The sequence below is a fragment of the Poecile atricapillus genome, chromosome W (genome assembly GCF_030490865.1).
Source record: "Poecile atricapillus isolate bPoeAtr1 chromosome W, bPoeAtr1.hap1, whole genome shotgun sequence".
NCBI lineage: Eukaryota > Metazoa > Chordata > Aves > Passeriformes > Paridae > Poecile > Poecile atricapillus.
In genome coordinates, this window is record NC_081288.1 from 12,072,838 (window position 1) to 12,094,910 (window position 22,073).

General features: G+C 36.3%; 1 protein-coding gene across 2 annotated transcripts in view; it reads left to right on the forward strand.

Annotated features, from left to right (window-relative positions):
* LOC131591889 (membrane-associated guanylate kinase, WW and PDZ domain-containing protein 2) overlaps positions 1 to 22,073 on the forward strand; it is a 706,821-nt gene that overhangs the window by 614,586 nt on the left and 70,162 nt on the right. For both annotated transcript variants that reach the window (XM_058862997.1, XM_058862998.1), the window contains exons 11-13: positions 29 to 60; positions 4,401 to 4,590; positions 20,978 to 21,069. In XM_058862997.1, the coding sequence (XP_058718980.1) occupies positions 29 to 60; positions 4,401 to 4,590; positions 20,978 to 21,069 (314 nt within the window). The remainder of the gene's footprint in view (positions 1 to 28; positions 61 to 4,400; positions 4,591 to 20,977; positions 21,070 to 22,073) is intronic.

The window sequence follows — 22,073 nt, forward strand, 5'->3', positions numbered from 1 at the left end:
TGCTAACATTATCTTTTGTTTATTTCAGGTTTCTTTTCTCCATGGAAAACTCCAAAGCCTGTAAGTTCCCTTTCAAAATTGTACACATTGAACTCATAAGATGACTATCATGCAGAGCAAATTTCTGTAGACTTTCATCTCCCAATCTTGTTCCCAGCTCATGGGACACCTCTCAGCAGTGCCCCAGTTCCAAGTGACACAGCACCAGGGGTGGCCTCCCTGATAAGCTCTGAAGGTCTGTTGATTTGGAGTCTGCCAGAAGTGGTCTGGAAAAAGTAAAACCTTAATGTTAAGATGGGTGGCAAGAACCGGAAATGAGGTGGCTTTAAAATAAGAGGTCTGGAGGAGAAGGAAGCAGAAATGAGGACAGTCTAGTCTTCTAGTTGGCAAATTCTTTGAAATCAACAACGTGCACTTCTGGTTTACAAGTGGCTTGAGTTTAACATCCTCAAAGAGATTGTTATCTTTCTTGCATTAGGAGATCTAGAGCTGCAAATAGTCACATTTCAAGTAAGATCTTGGGCTCAATAACTGACTGAGGTGCTTTTTAATCAACTTTTCTGCGTTTCTATGATTTTGACCATAAAACCCAAGGTGTAAAGACTTTTCCTATTGTAAGACTGTAAGAAATGACTGTATTTAATCTGTTGACACCACATTATATAATTTCTTGAATTTTTATAGCATTCACAGTATGAAAAGAATTTGTAGGCTGCTATTTTTGGTTGTCTGGTTTGCTTTATTGCTGTAGGGGGTTGTTTATTTTTTGTTTGCTTTTTTTTTTTTTTTAATTTGGCTTTTTATTGGGATTTTATAGACCTTAGAGCAATCCTTAATCCTCATCAAGTGTGTGTAGAGGAAAATAGATACTGAAAACTCCTAAGAGCAGTGGGAATAACAATAGCAATACCTTTTAAAGGACTTAGAGCCTTCTTATTGGGGAGCAGGCAGGGGAAGTATGTTAAATCTGAACAACTTTACATACTCTCATACTGGAACATGGCATGCTTAAGTTTTGTCAAAATAATTTTCGTATCCTGTCAAGTACAAGTAGCAATCAGCTGATGCAACTTCATCAGACTGCTTCAGTTTACAGTGGTTTTGCTATAAAAGGACAGAGTCTGTATACAATATATGGGACTAAGTATTGCATAAGTTGCTTTGATCATCTGTGAAGCAGGAAATTTTTGAAAATAGATTATTAAAGGCTGGCTTTCTCTCACCAGTTTAAGACTCCTGAATGGCTGGGGTGTTCAACCTTTAATCTCAGATAAAAAGTGAGGAAATAGATAGCTTGGAGCTCACTTGTTAAAGATCCACATTTGAAGACCTCCTCCTGTTCATACTTAGCCTTTTCATGTACACATCAAATATATAAATGTCAGCATATTTGTTGTTGATGATTTTCTGCAACATTTCGTGATATAAGCAGTATGGTAGTTCATGCTTAAGCAGCACTTGCCAATAATTGTAATCTAGAAAACAACCTGAGTTGATGCAGTTTTTCATGCAATGGTGAGGAAACCAGGGTTCAAGAATACCAGAATACCATTGTGTGCTGTACCTGCAGGCAGGCTGACTGCTTACAGCTACTCTGTCTTGGGGTAATCTCAGCAAGAAATTTCACAAATGATTAACCCAGTTAAAGTAGTGTGAATTCCTCTGTCTGTCACCACTTAACTAGAGAAACAGTCAGACATAAATTTCTTGTGTCTAAGGCCTGAAGATAAGATTAAAACCAAGTGTCTGCAGCACTGTCTACAGACAGTCTGAAGCAGTAAGGCCAGCAGAAGAGGTTTAGACCTCTTCTCCTAAACACCACAGCACAGCCTGTATCTGTGTAACAGCAAAGGAAAACAGGGTAACCTGGGGTAACAGATATTTCCAGTGGTCCCTGTGTATACAGTGGATATATTATATATGTATATCATGTACAATATTAGTGCAAAATGACCATGAGCAGTATCACCAGACCATTGCCCCAATTTAGATTTGATGCCCTTCAGTCACTACTGTGCTTACTCACTTTCATTAATTCCTTCTTTTCTGAAGTAGCATTATAGTAACTTCCATTACTGAATGCTAGGTGACTTTTTAATTAGTTCATATGGGTTTGGGAGATATAATTCCCCTTCTGTTTATCTGCTTATTTAGCTGGTTGAACTTCACACTTGAAGATTTAGAGCTAACCAGCAAGCAAGAATTAGACATATGGGACCCAGTAGGGTTTTGCCAATTGATCTCCAGTTTCCTGTCCTTTCTCCAGGGTAAAGTTTGCTCATCAAAGATGATTATCTCCTCCTTTCTTTTTTTAAATCTTTAAGTATTTTAATTTTGTCCAGTTTCGCATTTTGAAAGAGGTAAGTGATCTATTTCCCCAGCACTTTCCAAGAAATTAGGAATCTTTCACTTCTAGACAGATATGGCCCTGCATGTCTTTCCTCTTCATAATGATAAGTTAAGTTTCCTCTTCATAAGATAGTTTGGTTTCACTGGCTTGTGTTCTTCTTTTAGATTCCTAAGGGAAGGTAAAGCCTAAACATATTTTTCTGGTAATTTCCTTTATCCTAAGGAGCTTGAATTGAGATTAGTTCTTCTTTCATCTTTAGACAAAGGGGTCATAATCAGGTGTATTTCTAGAGACCTTTGATTTTACACTTCCATAGTGTAATTATATATTGTATGTGTTTATAGCTACTGGAGATAATTTCTTTAGGCCTGTCAGAAGTAGTACTGTGTTATTCATGTGACATAACACACAGGCTAATTTACCCAAAGGGCAATTATTTGCAGAGGATAAATTTGTCTTGGTGTAAAGGTTACTTGAAGGTACCCAAAGTACATTCCTGTACCTAAGCTATTTCAATGGGAGCTCAGGTATTTCCATATGCCCTGTGTTGCACAGAATGTACATACTTATAGTTTTGAATGAACCAGCCCTACTTACTGCTGAAATTCTGACAGAAACATGGCTTGAATTATAATACTTTGTAAAAGAATGAGGTCCTCAACAAGTAAAAAGGGCCAATATCTATAATCTGTTTATTCTTACGTATGATATGAGCCTAAGAAGGCCAGATCACCTGGGATATGCAGCAGGATATTCATCATATACACCAGGAGGACACTAAAACATCTGTAGTCCACACATACTTGGTGTGAAAAAAGCCTGATGCAGTTAATCCTCAGAAGGGAGAGTAAAGGCTATCTGCTGACACAAACACCTTCTGAAACCAAGGTAAAAAAGATAAATGATAGTCACAGAATTTATAGAGCAAGCTCACTGTAAACCTGCAATCATCTTTGATAAGGCTTGGCTGATACAACAATAGAAGTCAGTGGAATTCAATTACAGATCAGATTGCTTCCAAGAGACATTTTTTATGTAATTACCATTTTTGGGTTATGTGTGAGAACATACTGTTCTGGAGGCTTTACCACCCTTGTCCTCAGGAGGGGTTATAGGAATAGCCAAGTACTCATCTCCTGGGATAAACATTTGTGTTTTGTTTAATTTAGCCTCTTCAAAGAAACTTGCTAATGCAATTTGATTAGTAGCCAACTTCTTAAAAAAAAAAATGCTGATCCTCAAGCCTTCTTTTGCACAGCCTATCATATCTTCAAGTTTGATGTACATGTAAAACTGCTAAAGACAGTCTTGAAAAGTGTGAACTGAGGTGTCTTTCATGCATAGACAATAGACTGCTGTAGTCTGCTTTCCTGTAAATGGCCTGGAAGAGCCTTATCCTGTGCTTAGAAACTTGGTTATATAACATCACTTTAGTGGGTTTATTGAACACTAGATGCTCGAATATGTGATGTAATCATTTTCTCTTTGATTTTGATTTATTTTGATTTTCTTTTGGTTTTGATTTTGGTTTTTTAAATCTTCAGTTGGAGCTGTAAATTCTGCTCCCAGTTACAGTTATCTACTTCTCCCTGGGAAGCTAGTTATTTCCATGTATTCTCAGAAGATACAGTGCTAAGGTCATTCACTTGCTGCACAGTCTGTCCCTTCTTTTAAGCACTACGTTATGTATGTTATGTATTTTGATGAATTTGATACTTGTGTCTTTACTAACCCACAGATTCCACCTTTAGCAAATAATTTCCAGTAGCTCAGCACATTCTGTGAGAAGCCCTCCACATGCTTCAGAGGTAATGCTGGGCTTAATCTAACCTGAGAAAGGCCACATCTTGCCATAAGCAACAAACTAAGTAAATTTAGCCAAGTCATTTTATAAATACCAAAACACACGCCTTTCATTTCAAAAGGCAGCAAATAGATTTACTAATTTTGCAAAACGTATCTTCAACAGAAATCGCTGACTTTGGTCTCATTGTGGAAGCCACAGTTTTTGCAAAACTTCATTGTTATTCTCTGTATATTTTTATTCCAGATGATGGAACGATGGGAGAATCAAGGCAGCCCTCAAACAAGTGTGTCTGCTCCAGCTATGCCGCAGAATATTCCCTATCCACCCACTCTTCACAGGAGTTCATTTCCTGATTCAACAGAGGCCTTTGATCCACGAAAACCTGACCCATATGAGCTGTATGAGAAATCAAGAGCCATTTATGAAAGTAGGCGTAAGTGAAAGCTCTCTTGACCCTGCTGACCATTTAGTACATAAAATTTTGCTGCTGAACGTGTCACTGTTGACATAATTTTCTGTACTTATCCTTTGTAATTTAAAGAAAGAAACTACACTTCTTTCCAGTAAATAGAGGCCATTCTAAATGTTTCAAAAATTGTACACATATATTTTCATAGATCTTGCCAAGATTCTCATACTTGACTTTCGTAAGTGTTTTTTCCTTATATTTTTGATCTCCCCATTTTGACTGTTAAATCCTTGGTGAAGAACAGTATATGTACCACCACATTTTACTGTGTTTTTTTTCCTTCATAATCAACCAATAGAAAGATGTGAATTTATCAATGAAAAAAAGATTTTCACCTTCTTTCACTTCAAAATGACATTTTTTAAAGTAATTTCAAATGTATTTGTTTTTATAAAAATGTCTTTGACAAGTTTTCAGTTTATCCTTGATAGTTTGAAAGTAAGCCATAGCATGAAGTACTATTTGAAGACTTATACAAAATAGTACTGAGCCATTGAGATGCTCATCTTGATTTAATTTCTCATGCTTTTGGAAATATATTCCATATTTTTGACAACAAGAATAAAAGGGCTTAGACTTATTTACTTCTTTTTGTAAAGAACATTTCAGCTAAAATTATAGGTCTAAAATTCTGCAGCCTTTGCACTTATTAAGATAAATTCTTAAAAAGACTTTACTTTTTTACTCAAATCTTCTTCACCACTGCCATTACTTGCACATGGTGCCTTTCAATTAATTTTGTAAAATACTTGAACCTATAGATCCAAATATGCTATAAATTACACCTAAAATATTGGAGCTGATTCAGACCAGCCCATTTATATTAGTTGGGCCCAGAGACCTGGAATGTTCACATTTCTTCAGCATGCAAAGGGATAGACTGAAGGAAATACATTCTTGTCCCTAACACTGGGTTCATACTGTTCTTACTTGCCTTGGCCTATACATTAGTTACAGCATCAGCATCTCCTCTTTGGCTTTGGTATTCCCAGTCCCCACAAGAATGGATATGCCAGAGTTCATTTTGCATCAACTCCAAGTAAACCCTGATCTAGTCTCAAAGCTGCATTTCATATTCCTCAGTTCTTTACCACTGTGGCCAGTGCCACCATCTTCTGCCACACTGATCCTAATAGTGGAACACATTTCAGCATAGATTGTCACTCTAAAACTCACACTTCCATAATACAGACTTTCTTTTTTCCTTTTAAGATCCCAAATTTAACTTTATGTACTTAAATAAATTGCTGGCTCTTTTGAGAAATACCAGGTATCTTACTCACTGTAAATATGTATTTGAGAAGTTACTTAGACCCCTGTAAAAAAGTATTTAATCTTCAATTATAAACTATTCAGTAGACAAAATGAGCTTTCCAGTATATTTACAAACACCATGTAGTCCATGGTGGCTGGTATTCCCAAGACTTGCAAAAAGACTCTACAAAAAGAGACTGTAATGTTTGAAATTTTTAAACTCATTGAAGTATGGATCAGGATACTGTGTGGAGTCGGCCAAACAGGTTTCAAAGAAGTAGAACTATTTCTGGGCAAAGATTGGAAATAGTTTTCAGGCATTTCCCCTCTTTCACTTTCTCTTCTGCATTAAGGGCTACACTAATACATAAATAAAAATTTGCTTGAACTGAAATGTTATTCCCCAAAGTGATAGAATTTGGTATATGATAAATTAAAAGGAAAATAATCCATTCCATACTTAGAAAGGATTTTATCTAGTTCATCACCTCCACTGAAAAAAAACCTCTTGGCTTTGTATAGAGCTCTAACAAACAGGAATAACCATTTGCAAATAACCATTTCCCATATCAATAGGTTTTAGAAGGGATTTAGTTTAACAAAAATCTTTCCACTCAACGTTCAGAACCATCTTCTGTAGTTGAAGTCACCAGGCCAAGAATGCAGACTTCCTCCATGGAAACAAGTATCTCTGCGAGACAATTAAGAAAATATTATAAATTCCATATGGATATATTACATACATACTTATATAGCATTTTCTTTCATTCTAATCCCCAAAATAAGCTTGATCAACGTGTGCCCTTCATAAAACTGTGGAAATAAGATCTGATGTCAATTACAAAGACACACCTACCCCCCCAGAAGACTATATACTGCATTGCAAGATATATTACACCATTCAATATTCATGGGTGCTTTCTTCAAGTTTTCTGAGCACCTCTTTGACCAATATGAACTCTTATCTTTTACTTATATAATCTACTGTGTAAAGGAGTGTATGCTTCACCACAGGAAGAACTTCTAACACAGGGTTTGGAGTTATACTTAAGCCTGTGTTTAAAGGGTATAATTGCATTTGAGTTCTGTCCAAAAGGCAACTGGAAAACTGTATGTGAGATGTTTTCTGCCAGCTGCCGAGAAAAACAAAGAATTAAAAACTGTGAAGCTGCTAGGCCCAAAACGAGAAAGTGAGGGATGAAAAGCAAGACTGTAGTAACCTTATCCTAGATTTCCAGCAGTGTCCCATGTTCCAGCTAATCCTGGAAGCTTCAGTTTCTTATCTTCTTCCACCATTATCCCCTCAACATTTTCTCTAAGATTTGATTCCACAGTTCCCAACCAGATCTTGTGTGCATTCATTCATATCCCTTATATATAAATAGCTGCCTCCAAAGATCCCTATTCTCCCTGACACTTTTGTTTCCTGAATGCCATAAGCACACATTTTAGCAAATTCAATTTGTCAAGCCTTAGCACTATGTGGTTGTCCTGTTTCCTGAAGATGGAAACAACAGGAAGGAAATCCATTACTGAGTCAAGTAATTGTCATCTAATTTGAGTATATAGGAGGCAGAGTTTCAAGACAACACTGTTTCCTGCCATATGGCAGTGTCAGGTTGGTTATCTTTGGGAAGAACATACCCTAAAAGTGCACAGGAAAAGTTCAGCCACTTGGTTTTTTTAAGTATTTCTTATCTCAAAGTAAGTTCGGCAAGACCTTCTTTTCATCTTCATCTTCTAAAAATAGGACAGAGAAGTGAACAGCCATGACCTGCAAAATTCAAAATGAAAGAGATTGTGCAAAATTTTTGTTTCTCTCACTGTAAGACTGTTACTAAACAGTTCATTTTTGTACTTCTATAGCTCTGAATTTCTACAGAGCCTTTTATCATAGGATTTCCCCACAGTCAGCACTCACCAGGACCTTATAAAAACCTCCTGCTTCCCAATCAGAGAGGGAATGATGCAAGTTATGAAAAACACAGTAGTTCTGTGAGAAGTACAAGCAACATGACTCAAAGCAGAGCAAGAACTAGACCAGTGTGTTGCCTCTAGCTCATCCCTTCCTAATGATGGCAAGAACAGGGCTTCAAGCAGGAAGTCTCAATGAGAAAGTTATGATTTTCATTCTACAAGGAACGTTTTTCCACCTAAGGAACACGAAGAACCTGCAAGACCCTGTGTGATGGGAAGATTTCAGTTTGCAATGATTGCATATGATTTACGAAGCTACTGCTTCTGCGCAGGAAATAGTTTCATAGAGGCAAGCAAACAATGCATTAGTACAAAAACAGAGTGCAACTCTATTTTGGAAGTCATAGTACCTTTAAAAATTGTTTGTTATGAGTTAGCTGTTACCTGTCAGCTCTTCCTTCTTAACTGTCACCAGCCTCTGCTGTCACCTCTCACCTAAGCTCAAAGCTCCAAGTAGATAAGAAAGGAACATGAGGGGTTTCCAAACACTGAGGAGAACTACCACATCATCTAAAACAACTGCTTAAAAGCAAAATATGGGAAACTGGTTTATGTTTTCTTTCTTTACTGTGTGTCTATGGTTTTTGTGGTTTATTTTTGCTTTTTCCTTTTTGGGCTTTGGGTGTTTTTTTCACTCTCTCCCCTCCTCTGTTCTTATTTCTTCTCCATGGTGAGGAATATCTACCTAACTTTCTGCTGTGACATAATTTTCTCAGCTGGATACTTTTTCCTTTTTTCTGTCCCACTATTAATTTAAAGCAAAACCTTTAACGCCTTTCTCCTTATGAAGGCTGTTAGATTGTAGGAGACAGTGTGACTCTCTTGATTACCAGGTTAGGTACAGAACGTAGAAAATGGAACATCTGATCAGGAATTTCCTATTAATGAAAAAATTATGACTTCATGTGCAGCAGCTTGTTACAGCTGTAACTGGAACCCTGGAGTTATCATTAGGAGACCTCCTTCACCTAAATTTTAAATTTTAGCTCTTATAAATTATCCTTATTCTCTCATATATTTTATATTGAACTCTGTTTATTGTAGATTCACAGTTATAAAAAACTTTGTTCAGACACCCCTGTAGGCAGACATTAGTCAACCAGGAGTCACAAAGATATTGGGAATAATAATGCCATAATATTCTCTAGTTATAATAGAAATTTGAGGTTATATTCCTCTAAGGAAAGAGGTAAAATAAAACATTTTTTTTACATTGATTGGGTTACATTTTTCCTTCTGTTACTGTGGTAGCCAAGGCTGGTGATGTGACACACAAATGCCAGTAGGAAGAATGAGATAAACCAGTGATAAGCTCTCATTAAAAATGAAATCTGAACAATCACAGTTTTGCCTTTAGCTGAAAGGACAAAGGATACTTTCTTCAAAATCTCCCATGTTATTTTCTTCTCTGACCACAATATTTTGAGTTTCTCAAGTCCTTTTCAAATCTATCTGCTCTTTTATGCAATGTATTTTTTTTTGTGCCAGAGATTTTAAAAAATTGGAAAAGAACCAAAAAGCAAAGTTCACTAACACCTGTGAAATATGTAAATAGCAAATGTATTTGCATAATTAGCCTCCACAAAATAAGGTGTATTCTTAGGCAGACTTATACAGATTTTCTGTAAGGGTCACAGACAAGAACTTCAATTTATATTCACAGGCTACCTTTCCTCTGAAGCATCACCCCAGGTTTTCAGCACAGATATACATTAAAACAGGAAAGATTTGTCAGACAGCATTATACTGATCCATAATGTGTAACTACAAAAATACCACTCTTGCAGAAAAATACTAAGGCCATCAGGGTTTCCTATATTTGATACTCATGGAACATAAAAAGAAATATTAGGTGTCTAGCACTGAATGCATTACCACCTGAGGGTTTTTTTGGCATAGATAAGCAGAATTTTCCTGCCAGTGCTTGTTGGCTGAAGAGCTACAGTTAAAAATTAAGGATTGAAAATACTAAAAATTGAAGGATGTTTTTCACATAATTGGTACTACCACTTTTTTCAGATAGTGTTTTCCTGACCAAAAAAAAAAAAGCCTCTAACATTTTTTCCCATTTTTGCTCATTTTTAATCTAAAAATAAATCTCATTTTGGTTACGCTTTAACATATATGTATACACATCTGTGTACAGATGCATATATATGCTGAACTATGATAGCACTAAATACATAGTATTCTGAAGTATTGTATAAAGAGGTTTTTTTATGGGTAAAGGGTTTTGAACTGCGAACTAGAAAATCAGGTTCTAGTTTCAAACCTTCCTTGCACTCAGTTTACCATATCTTTCAATATTTTCATTCACCAGTTAGTGCCCTTTGTGTCAGTAAGTCATGCCTGCCTTCACTTAATAAATAAAAATGTTGGGAAATTGCAAATTAAGGTCTATTATCATCAAACTACTCCTTGACCTAGAGTATGAACAACTGAGGTATAGGAAGGGAATTTCTCAAACCAGTTTCCAAACAGTCCATGTTGGTGTTTTGCTTGCATCTATTGCTACCCTAAGCAACAGCATGGAGACTGTGTAAGAACTTATATTACTAAATGAATATAATCCTTTCTTTTTAATAAGAGATGATATACAATAAAAGGAGAGGAAATTTAGCAGACTAATGTCAAATGGTTTTGTATTGTTCGTCACTGCAGAAAGAATTACCATGACAAAATGGATTTGTTGCTTATATGAACTGACAGTGAAACCAAAAGCATTTTCAAATGGAATTATGAGTGTATAATCATCACAGTACCAAGGATGTAAAATGATTTTGATTGCTGGATTGCAAAGTAGGTCCCTAATGACCTCTGCTAATATGAAGTGTCAGTTTTACTGCTGATGGCAGTGTTAAAGATGCGGTATTTCTTTCTCTTTAAAAATTTACACTTTCCTAAAAGATATACAAATAGATTTTGATCTGCAAAGTGGCAGTGTGTACTTAAGAGTCAAAGTAAAAATTTAAGACAACTGACTTGTAGGCATAGGCCACAGGTACATGAGACAAATGGATGCTGCTCCGCCTATGAGCTGTGTCAAACTGCTGCTTGCACATCTTTGGAAAGAACATTGCAGCATAATCACACTCATTCTTCTCACTTGTGAAACTCCTGTTTACCTAAAGCATGGCTAGTACTGAGATGCTGAAATATAGATGTTCCCTTGTGCTAGTTCTGTTCCATGTATTCAGCATTCAACAAAGACTGGTCCAGAAAACAACAGAATATGGAAAACAAATATTATCAAAAACTGTCCCTACCTTTCATCAGCATAATTCTTCCTCCAGAGAACACCAGTGGTTCCACTGGTGTAAATAAAAATACCCTTACGTCATGTTGTGGGTAATTGTGCTCCTATAGCTGTATCTTGACAGCAAAGAATCCCACTATTTTCAGCATAGAGTTCATATAAATCAAATGTCCCATCCCCAGAATGTGTCCCAGGTCTTGTTTATTGTCTATATATACTCACAAATATTTTACAGTTTTCAGTTTAAAATTAATGAGTGAAAATGAAATAAATTTATGAATGTAATTTATTTTAGATTAAAGAAGGCAGGTATGCAATATTTTTACTGTTCTATCTTCTAATATCAAAATTATTCTTGGCTTTGCATTCATCTGATATGCAAAGAATCATAGATTGCCACAGAATGGTTTGGGTTGGAAGGGATCTACTTCCAATCCCAAATCTTGATGTATGGCAAGATTTCTCAAAATGCATAGCTGCATGCTCATCCTTCAGAGCACAGGGTCATCATCATGGTGGAGTTTTATTTTAATTACAGTTATATACAAATAACAGTTCAGAATATTTCTTAGTTTTATTTTCCCGATTCTTGTTTCTAGGACAGGTTAGCTGAACTAAAAAAAAAAAATTAAATCAGTGAATTTAACAAGTATTTTATTATACTTTCAAGCTCTACTTTGAAAGTACTTCATTCCTATTTCACATGAAAACTGCAACTACTCATGGCAATGCAGATGCAGAAGTTCAACTAAAAAGGAATCATAGGGAGGATACAGAAATCTTATGTCATCATTTTAAAACTTTCAGCACTTTGAATGCCTATTCATAGTGGCAGTGTTGGATAGACTTGTCTCTGTCCTGACGCCTCCAAAATTTCATTCTTCTACCTCATTTCCTGCGAGGTCGAGGCAGGACATCTAACACATTTAAAAAAAAAAAAAAAAAAAAAAAAACAAAGAAAAAACCCCAACTATTAAAAGTTTAGAAAATATCAAAATTAACTTAATAATAAATAAACTGAAAGTTTCAAATTGCCTTGTGTAAGATTAGTTTCCTATAAACCTACCTGACAGATTAAAAACAAAACAAAATAGGGTCTCTCAGTATTCTGGTAAAATTACCAGCTCAATTTATCCTTAGCAGATAGAGGGCACCAGGATATGTACAAATGATGTGCATTCTGCTCAGCTGAGGACCAGGTCCAGCAGTCCTTCTTCCTCTGTTGGAAGTTGCTTTTCTGTAGGGTCTTTGAGCACAGAATTAGGTGAGTTTTGAGAAAAACTCCTTATCTCTGCATTTGACAGATGGAGACAGTGCTAATTCCATTCCTCTATGTTAAAGGTTCTTTACAGATCTTTCCTCTTTTGAAGTTTTCTGCTATCTGCTAACAGTTTGCTTGTCGCATGAGCACAGCTATTTAGAGGATATATTTCATTTTCCAAAGTGTTAGTGACATTATCACAATTATGTGTACTGCACAGAGACCCATACTGCTGACAGCAGATTCTTCCCAATATGAACATTTCTTTGCTATGGTTACCAAAACCACAAATCTGTACCTTATCTAGGCTTATCTTTCTGGTGATCAGACATTTAAAAACTTTAGGGCTTGATTCAGCATCTTCAGCATAGCACAGTTCCAATTTTCATGTGTGTGAATTCCTAAACTACAGTGAAAACACATGCTGGGTGCTGAATGGTTGATTACAAGATGATAATTAACACTGTGAGAATCTACATGAAGTTCTGCAAGGCAAAGGAACAAAAGCTGTATCAGACTTCATGAGATTAACTTTGAAGGAAACCACCTCATTGACAGGCAGTTTTGCTTGACCCCAAATAACAGTTCCCAAAAAAGGACACTGCTAACTTACTTAAAATATATGGCTGTCTGTCTTAACAGAGCAAGTTGTTCCCTAATTGGTCACAGTTTGAGAGTGGTGGTGATTCTTTCATTTTGCTGCTTGAGGCCAGTTCTGGGTGATGTTAGAGTGACTACAAGCAGAAATGGAAACAGAATGAACCAATCTTACAGCAATTCCAAAGAGCAATTCTAGCTGAGTGGCCAAGAGAAAAAAACTTATGTTCAAACCTAAAAGCTTATTGAGACTATTGAGATGAAATTGCTTTCTCTACATTAAAATGACTTTGTCTCTTTTAAGAGCGCCATTAAAATCTTGAAAGGCTGTGAATAAAAAAAATCATTTCTCCAAGTTTGCAGTGGAGCAGCATCAGTTTCAAAGGTTTTGGTTTTCAGGAGCTGTGCTGGTGGAATATTTTATATTTAGACAGAACATCTCGCCTGAAGGATCCCAAATCACTGTACAAAATCTGAAGTGAAGGAATTTTCTCCTTTAACCATCCAAGTAAAATAATGCAGCCACCTATAAAGCCAAACAGCATAGTGCACTTGACACAACACAGATAGTAAACACAAATGTGACAGGAGCACCAAATCCAAATGGATGTCCCCATTTAGTGGACCTGGATTTGGACAGGTCAAGGCTGTTATCTAAATATCCTTACAAAAAATTTAAGACATGTCTATTCTTGATAGACATCTTTTGGAGAATATCTTTGCCCTGCAACAGGCATTTCAGTATTATCTCAAGTGAACTCTAAATCACTCAGCTGCTGCCATTGCAGCCCATGCTGCCTTTAGGAAGCAGTCCACCAGACAAGTGGCTTTAGTCTAAACTCATTCAAAGTGGTACACAGCCTCTCACAGAGGAAATGTTATATTATGTTTCTCACCACACCCTTCTGTCTTAAGAAGATGGTATATACTCATAGATTGCATCACTCTCCTACAAATGCTGTTGTGAAAGACCTTACCTCCTTTACAGCATGAAATATGCATGCTATACATATTACAGTCATATAAATGGGATACCTTATTTGCCCTTTTGTTGTAGGTCAATAGAAGTCACCTCTAGTTTGGAATGTTTTGGAATTCACTCTTGGTGCTGCCAAAATAATAAAACAGAAACTCTTGTTCAGAACTTTTCAAAATTAACAAAGGAATGAATGAATTCAGCTATGGACTCATCCAGATCCTTCTAATGCAAGCAAAATAGTTTTATATAAAAAGAAGACAGTTATTTTCTGCACTTCATATAGTGAAAAGCAAATACTTTGAAAGTACCTGCATAAAATGTTAAAGGAATTTACGTGCATTTACCTTCATGTACAATCAGTTGTTCAAATTTGCAACATACGTCCCCCTAGAAAACTCTTCCTCTTCTTGATGATAAAAGACGTTTTGCAATTGAGTTGTATAAAAGCGGGGGTCAAGTCATCTGAGGTCAAGACATCCAAACACACCCTTTAAACTTCCCCTTTTATTGCTGTACTTGAATAAGCATAAGTATTGTCACTATTTTTCACAGTTTTAACCAAACTAAAAATTTTATATTCATCAGAACCTACATTGTGTTAAAGAAGCATTACCACCTCACCATCTTTTTCACTTTGCACGGAAATAGCCAGGGAGGTCTTAATCTAGCAGGAATATGTACATGTACCACATGGAAAGAAGGAGGGGAGGAGAAAACAAAATTTCAAGGAAAAATAGAAAATGCATTTTAGTAACACAAAACACAGCAGAGAAATTGATGCTGCATCTTTAAATAACTTGAGAAATGTATTTCACCTTTAATTCCCCATTTTCCTATTCAGAACAAGTGCTGCCCAGGACTGGTTTTCGAGTGGATTCCTCTGGCAAGTATTCTTCAGCCTTTGTTTTCTGTAAACTAGTTGTCCTTCATTTTATGTTTTAGCTATTCTTCTTTTTTTAATCATTTCTCAAGATGATGGCCAGTCATGACTGCCCAGTCACCATTTTATTGTGTATGATCTTTGTGGGGTTGTAGAATGCTTATGCCAAATCTTTTTGTAATAGATTTGCATTTTGAGCAAGGAAAGGTGTTTCTTGGACACTTTTCATTATGTTTTACTGTGTTTTATGTGTACCTTCATATTAGTGTTCACTCTTTAGCATTAAAGTGTATCTCTTTATCTCTATAGCTCTTACCCAAGTCAAAGATTAATCTTTTTTTTTAATCTGAATTTAATTCCATCGTAATTCTATCACCAATTCCTTGCTCTCACACTTGTGCTGTAAAAATGTAAAAGCAAAAACTTTTAAAATAAGATTTTTGGGGTGTTTGAGTCAACACTAATCTTGTAAAATGGCAATGGACTTTTTCAAAAAACAGCAATATTTGATTTCCCAGTGTTATCATGCTAAGTGAACTGTTCAAACAGGCATCCCATACAAAAAAAAAAGAAAAAAAAAAGGCTGTTTTGACAATCCTATCAAAGCTTTTCTAGTCCTACACAAGTTGGACAGAGATCCTAAATTAAATATAACGTTGGACTGGTTTTGCATAACCCAGTAGGGTTTATACATTGAATAACTCTGTTATCACAGCAGTTCTTTTTTCTTTTCTTTGATAATTTTCATATTGAAGTTTTTATTTGCCAGCTTTCCTCTCTACAAATATCAAGAGGGAATATGTATGCTGTTTTAAAAAGCTATTCACATTGCAGAGCAGAAGATCCATGCCTGTTTTCCAGCTTTTCGCATCTTTCAAGAGCATCTGAAACTCAGATGAAGTTATTGTAGTTTTGTGTCAATCAAAATCCACAATTTATAATTATTTGTATCAAACAAAAATCTTCACCATCTTCAGTAAAGGAGTCCAAATTAGGTTTCTTTTCAGTAGGTGTCTGAATAGACCCAGAAACACTGTTAAATTATTACAGCAATACACTTCATCTTTCCTTTAATTGCAATATATAGAAGAATATTTTTTAATAAAAAAAAAATATCAACATTTACAGGATTGTCCTGAATACCACATTTATTACTGTAAAATCACATAGCATTTGTTCAACTTGTCTCACACAGAAAATTAATTAGGCATTTTCAGGTATATATTTTCTCAACATTTAGGAAACAACTGTATGCATGCCTATCAGTGCATGTTCACTCAGTGATTCAGATTAATATGGTGCAGAAAGGTAGCTGGGAGTTGATAACCACATCTTCACCTGTGAGATCTCACTATTGTTCAGTAACAGTCTGTTCTGCTGCCATTACATTTAAAGCAAATCCTGCATCATTCAGGAACCAGAAAGAATTTCCCAATGCTCTTTACTGTCCTCACTGTGTTGCAATGATCAGATCACAACTTGTCCAACACCATTCTCGAATTCATGGGGGAGCCAGCTGGTTTTATAGCCTAGCAAAGTGAATTGATGTGAGTTTTTTTTCTTCCAGGCCAAATTAACTGTTAAGAAAGTTTTCCTTCAGACAAAGAGAAGAAAAAAAGTAGTATGACTATAAAAAAAAAAAAAAAAAAGAGAATAAAGTTGTTAGCAGGCAAAGTTAAAGTTCTTTTTCCAATATAAATGTATAGAGGCAAGGAAGGACAGGGAGCATTATCATTCTGGCAGAGGATAGCTGTCCTAGTTTAGGGCAAATTAGGGAGGAAAACTCCAAATGGGGATTTCCCCAGGGAAATGCCCCCTCCCTACCAACTGGTCCAGGAAAAGGAAAAAAAGAATTCTTAGAAAGAAGTGTAAAAAGCTGTTTATTTAACAGAAAATTGTATAATATTAAATAATAAAACCTCTTGCTGTTCGATGGGGTGGCAAATCTAGGAAGAAAAGTCCTTTTCATGTGGTGTAGCTCGGCTCGCTCAGTTTCTTATCAGTCCCTCCGGCGCTGGAAAGTGCCGAGGCCCAGGCCCCGGTGGGCCACAGGCTTGTGAGCTCCCGGGGTTTGGCTGGGTGTTCAGTCCAGAGCAGGCTTGCACAGATACAAGAAAAAGGAAAAAAACAAAGGTCCAGGGAACTCCTCTGCCTCAGCTAGCTAAAACTAACAAAAACCAGAGAGAAGCTCTGTCCCGCTGTCTGTCCGTGCTGCAGACACCACAGTCCAGGAGCGAGATGTGTGGGAGTGATGTTTTTCTTTAACACAACTGAGCGCTTCTTCTTCTCCCTCTCTTGTTCTCAAAGCCAGTCTTAAAGGTGCAGAACTTAATATATAACATAAACCAGACGATTGGGGATACCAGTATCATAAAGTCACCCCAGGACAATAGCCACATTACATGAGCAAAAATATTGACTTTAAGGTGAAATTCTCCTTTCAATAAAACTGGCAGGAGACAGGTCATTAAGGTACATGAAGCTGACTGGAAGGATAAGCAAACTGGAAAAGACAGTGTTAATTCAGTATTGGCTTGTCTGCAAGCCTATTCATTACTTCTTACTTGTCATGAACCACAAGATACTAATCTAGGTTAGTGAGACAAAACAAAAAGACACATTTTCCATATTGAAGTTCTATTAACCAACAGTTTGTAGTATATTGCAAGTCACAGGAGTGTCATTTTCTGTAAGTACAGGTAATTTTCTCTGTATGATCAACTGAAAATCTGCTCCAGCAAGAAAACACAAAATTTAGTCTATCTAACAATCCTTTGTGAGGAACAAAAAAATACCAAAACCCTGGAGAAGCAAGCACTTGAGGAATATCAGTTGAAATGTAAGCATTTACATGGGTAAGAATACTTAATCAATGTATATTCAGGAATATTGAAACTGCTGCCACATAATCATAGGGGCTTTTAGTAAATTTACCAAACATGAGCTCCTGTGGAAAAGCACAAAGTAGTGAGCAACTTACCTGTCTTTCAGAAACAAGAAAAAAGGATCTCAGCAGCAGTAAGGCTTTAGAACATGTTTTTCGTCAAAGACTAACTGCCAATATGGGGATAAACTGAGTACTATGCAGAGGGAGTGTAATAAAGTTGGTTGGTCGGTCTAACCTGAGAACTGATTTTTTACACCAAACAAGTGATATGTGCTTAATTAATCTATACTTCACATTTTACAAAATGCCAGTTATAACTGTAACACTTCCATGTTAGCCTGGAAAAGAAATGCTTAGCATGAAATATAAAGATGAATGGCTAGAAAGCAGCTAAGCAATTCTACTAGAATAGTCTGGACTGAAAGATTAATATTGGAGAGCCTTGCAATAAGTCTTCTCTCTTATTTCATTAATCACTTAAGCACGAAAACCAAGGCTAGAAGTCAGGTCCACTTTCGGCAATGTAAGTTCAGGAATCTATGGTGTAGCTGTCTCCAGAGCAATGGAAGGGTGATCAGTAGAGCCAGTGGAGTCATGTCATACCCAACTTGAAAGCTGCAACACAGGTTTGTGTACCAGGCAGTCACTGGAGATACTGTGATCGTATGATACTACTGCAAGGCAGGTGACCTAGTGACAAAGGCCACAAACAAGCTCAGTTGGCAGCATCCTCTTTGCCTACGTCTTTACTGCTAAGGTCTGTGTGTTGTTTGCTTGCAGAGGTTTGCAATAACAGGAATCTAGACTTGATGACCCAGGGATCCTTTCCAGTGCTTTGCTTCATTAGTGGGACAGAAAAGAACATTATTTTTTAAGAGTAGTTTTCAGTGACCTGTTGGCAGACAACGGGTTCCACAGAGTTCCAAGTCTTTGGGAAGGAAGGTTTTTCTGAATGAGCATTGTAGCCCAGTCAATTAATCCAAAGGTTTCCAAACTGTATTAGGGCTCATAGAAAAATATGCCCCTATATGGTATTTTTTAGACTAAACCTTTTAATGGTCAACTGGCTAATCTATTTCATTCTAAATGGGGTAGAAAAACAACGTCTATTACAAATTAAATAATACCCCTTATTAGTCTTATTATAATTAGTCTGTTGCTAACACTGCTTTGGCTTGGCTTTGTCAATGTATTTGAGGGACATTTTCATCTCAGTTTGCCAGAGCAAGTATTCTTCACAACCTGACATTTTTATATTTTCTTATTGGATTCCCAGCTGTGCATATTCATTCACTTGTGCACAATAAAGGCAGAGCTCAGTTTGTGACAGACTGCTGGAGACAGTTCCTTTGAGTGTTAGACCTGAGTTACAAATGGTGATCACACTGTGTCTGTCTACAAAACCATCTCCCTAGTGCTAAGCCCCATCTTTGTAGGCACAGCAAACCAGGTAAAGTACTGTTTTCATCTGAAATTCCTTTGTTTTTCACAATTACCTAATTATTTGCATTAAGCTAACATACTGTACACACCCAGAATTTATTTGCTCCTTAGTTTTGAGCACATTAAACAAATGGGAAAATTCAGTATAATAGCCTGTTTGGTTCTGTTTGGGTTTGTCTTCTCAATACATGAGAAGCAAGTTGGCAAGGAAAGGTAATACTTTTATTTTACCAATTGAAATATTTGTGATTCAGTCTCACTTTCAACAATACAAATTGTTGAAATAACACACTATGCTGCTGTTTACAGAGGATTTTATTGCACATAGTATAGAGCCAATGCATGTCACTCTGTATCTGCCTTTGCAATAATACCTGACTGAAACAAATCAGGCTTTAATCGCAGACTACACCTGGCTAGTGTGCCAAATTCCACAGTTTATGAGGTGTCCACTGATGGCTCTGAGGGGTGATCTATAGGTGAGTGCTGCTGAGGTTCCATATTTCAGCCATCTGTAATCCCTCCCATCCTGAGGGAACAAGGCACAACTGGAGATACTTATGAGCAGTTTGCTGAAACAAGCCATATCATCCCTTTTTTCTCTTGGGGTCAACAACAAACTGACGCTGACCAAAAGCTTTTGTGTCACAATGTATAGACCAGAGTGCAATCCATAGGAAAGACCATTCCTGCCAATCACTGCTTTAGGTGATGAGCCTAAAGCATCTCTGAGCATGCAAAGAGATAGTCACAACAGACAACAGACAGTTTCTTAGTCTTCTAAATGCTTACAGTTTCACTTTATAATATTTAAATTATTATTAATATTATTATTATTACTATTACTATTATATTATTATTGTTACTATTATCCCAAAACACTGTTGTTTTTTTTTAAGTGAAGCTAAAGACACTTTTATAAGAAAGTGATTTTTAAAAGACTCTATATTCCTCAACTGATATATTTCTGTCTAAAGACAGGTTAGGCAGGCATATGGAAATGCAATCTTATTGATTCATAAAGCTGTTGAGACTGTAATTGAGTAGCACTGAGGAGTTCAAGTTAATGATGTTAGCTTTCAATTTAAACTCTGAGACTGAGAGGTTTATAATGACTATTTTCATCAAAACTCCTTATTGAGGGCATTACCTAGAAGTGGAATACTTAAAAGCTACATTACATAAAAATGCATATCTATATATCTTTATATCTATATATCTCGATAGATATAGATAGATATAGAACTAGAACTAGAACTAGAACTAGAACTAGAACTAGAACTAGATCTAGATATAGATATAGATATAGATATAGATAGATATAGATATAGATACAGATATAGACATAGATATATAGATATATCTGGGTTTGGAACTTAAATGGCCTGTAATGATTTTCATATTTTGTGAGTGGGACTGATGTATCTCTGTCTCCCATTTCAGTTTATTCTTTGTAGGATTTAATGAACTGCAAGGAAAAGACAAATTAAAGACCAGAGGTGGATGAACAGCAGTCCATTATACAGTCAGTTTTAGGAAGGAGACACATTTTTGACCTCTATTTTGGACAGTTTTCCATGCTGTTCTTCTGTGGATGTATTCTAGTTTGGTTTAGTGTATTCTACTGAACATAACTATCCTCCAAGAGACACCTACATTTTCAATTCTCCTCCTTGTCTGTGGCCCATTTGTTTCCACCAGCTCCAACCAGGATGCCATTAGTCACCTGCAAAAAACACAAGGTGGGAGGGAAGTTGATGCAAATTCTCAAGGTAAGACCAAAATGCTTTGCTGAGTGGAATTTCTCTTTAAACCAGGTCCAGATTACAAGGAGCTGGATGTTCACCTTCGGAGAATGGAGTCTGGGTTTGGCTTCAGGATCCTGGGAGGAGATGAGCCTGGGCAGCCTGTGAGTTATTTCTTCCTGATTTTCCTTTTCCTTACACATTCTATGATCTGTATAAAGGGCAGAAAAATATTACCACATAACTGAACCCAAATGAGCACCGTGTTAAGGCTACCAGTAAAATTACTTTTATTCATCCATAGAAAAAGACAGGCTGTTCACATCTAAAATGCGTTACAGAGAATTAAGTCAGAATAAGAAGGCATTAAGGTGGAAACAGAGCATCACTCATCCCATTACTGCAGAGTATGACCTGGCATCTCTTAATCTGGACTTTCCAAAATCAAGTGTAAGCAGAAGATTCCAAAAATCCAATTGTGTAAGACTATCCATAACCATGTTCAGAGTAGGCAACGTGTAAAATGTATGAGTGTGATTAAAAGACACAGTCAACAATGCATTTCATTTACGGGAACAGAAGATCTCACTAGGGAGTGATAGTCAATGTTCCAGGTTAAATGACAACATCGTGTGAGGCAACAGGCATAAAAATGATAGCTTTACACCATTAGGAGGGAGGAACCCCTGAAACTAAATAACAGGTAACAAAATAAACATAAATTCTTTGTTAATAAAATATAATATAAAATAAACCATATGCACAATATTTAAAAGAAACAGTGAAGCAGCCCAGAAAATAAAGGTCAAATGTGCACGACACACTACAAATGTGTACACATTTTGATGAATTACTGATCTATCTAAATACTATAATTTTGAGAGCAAGCAGAATTAGTACTCTTTCAGAAAAACCCTGATGGCGTAACTATAGTCTGACAGCTAGGACTGATCTCAAGTCAATAATGATAGTGCTTTATTATCACCATTTTAAGCACAGTCTGAGTCCTGTGTTACCACATTTCTGAGATAATGTATAATTAATTATTATATTTGTATATTCCCTAGTCAATGATATATATATTTCATATTCAAATTAATACAGAATAGTATATTTTTCATTCAAGCCTTAAGGTTAACCAGCACATGGCTCTGAGAAACAAAGAAGC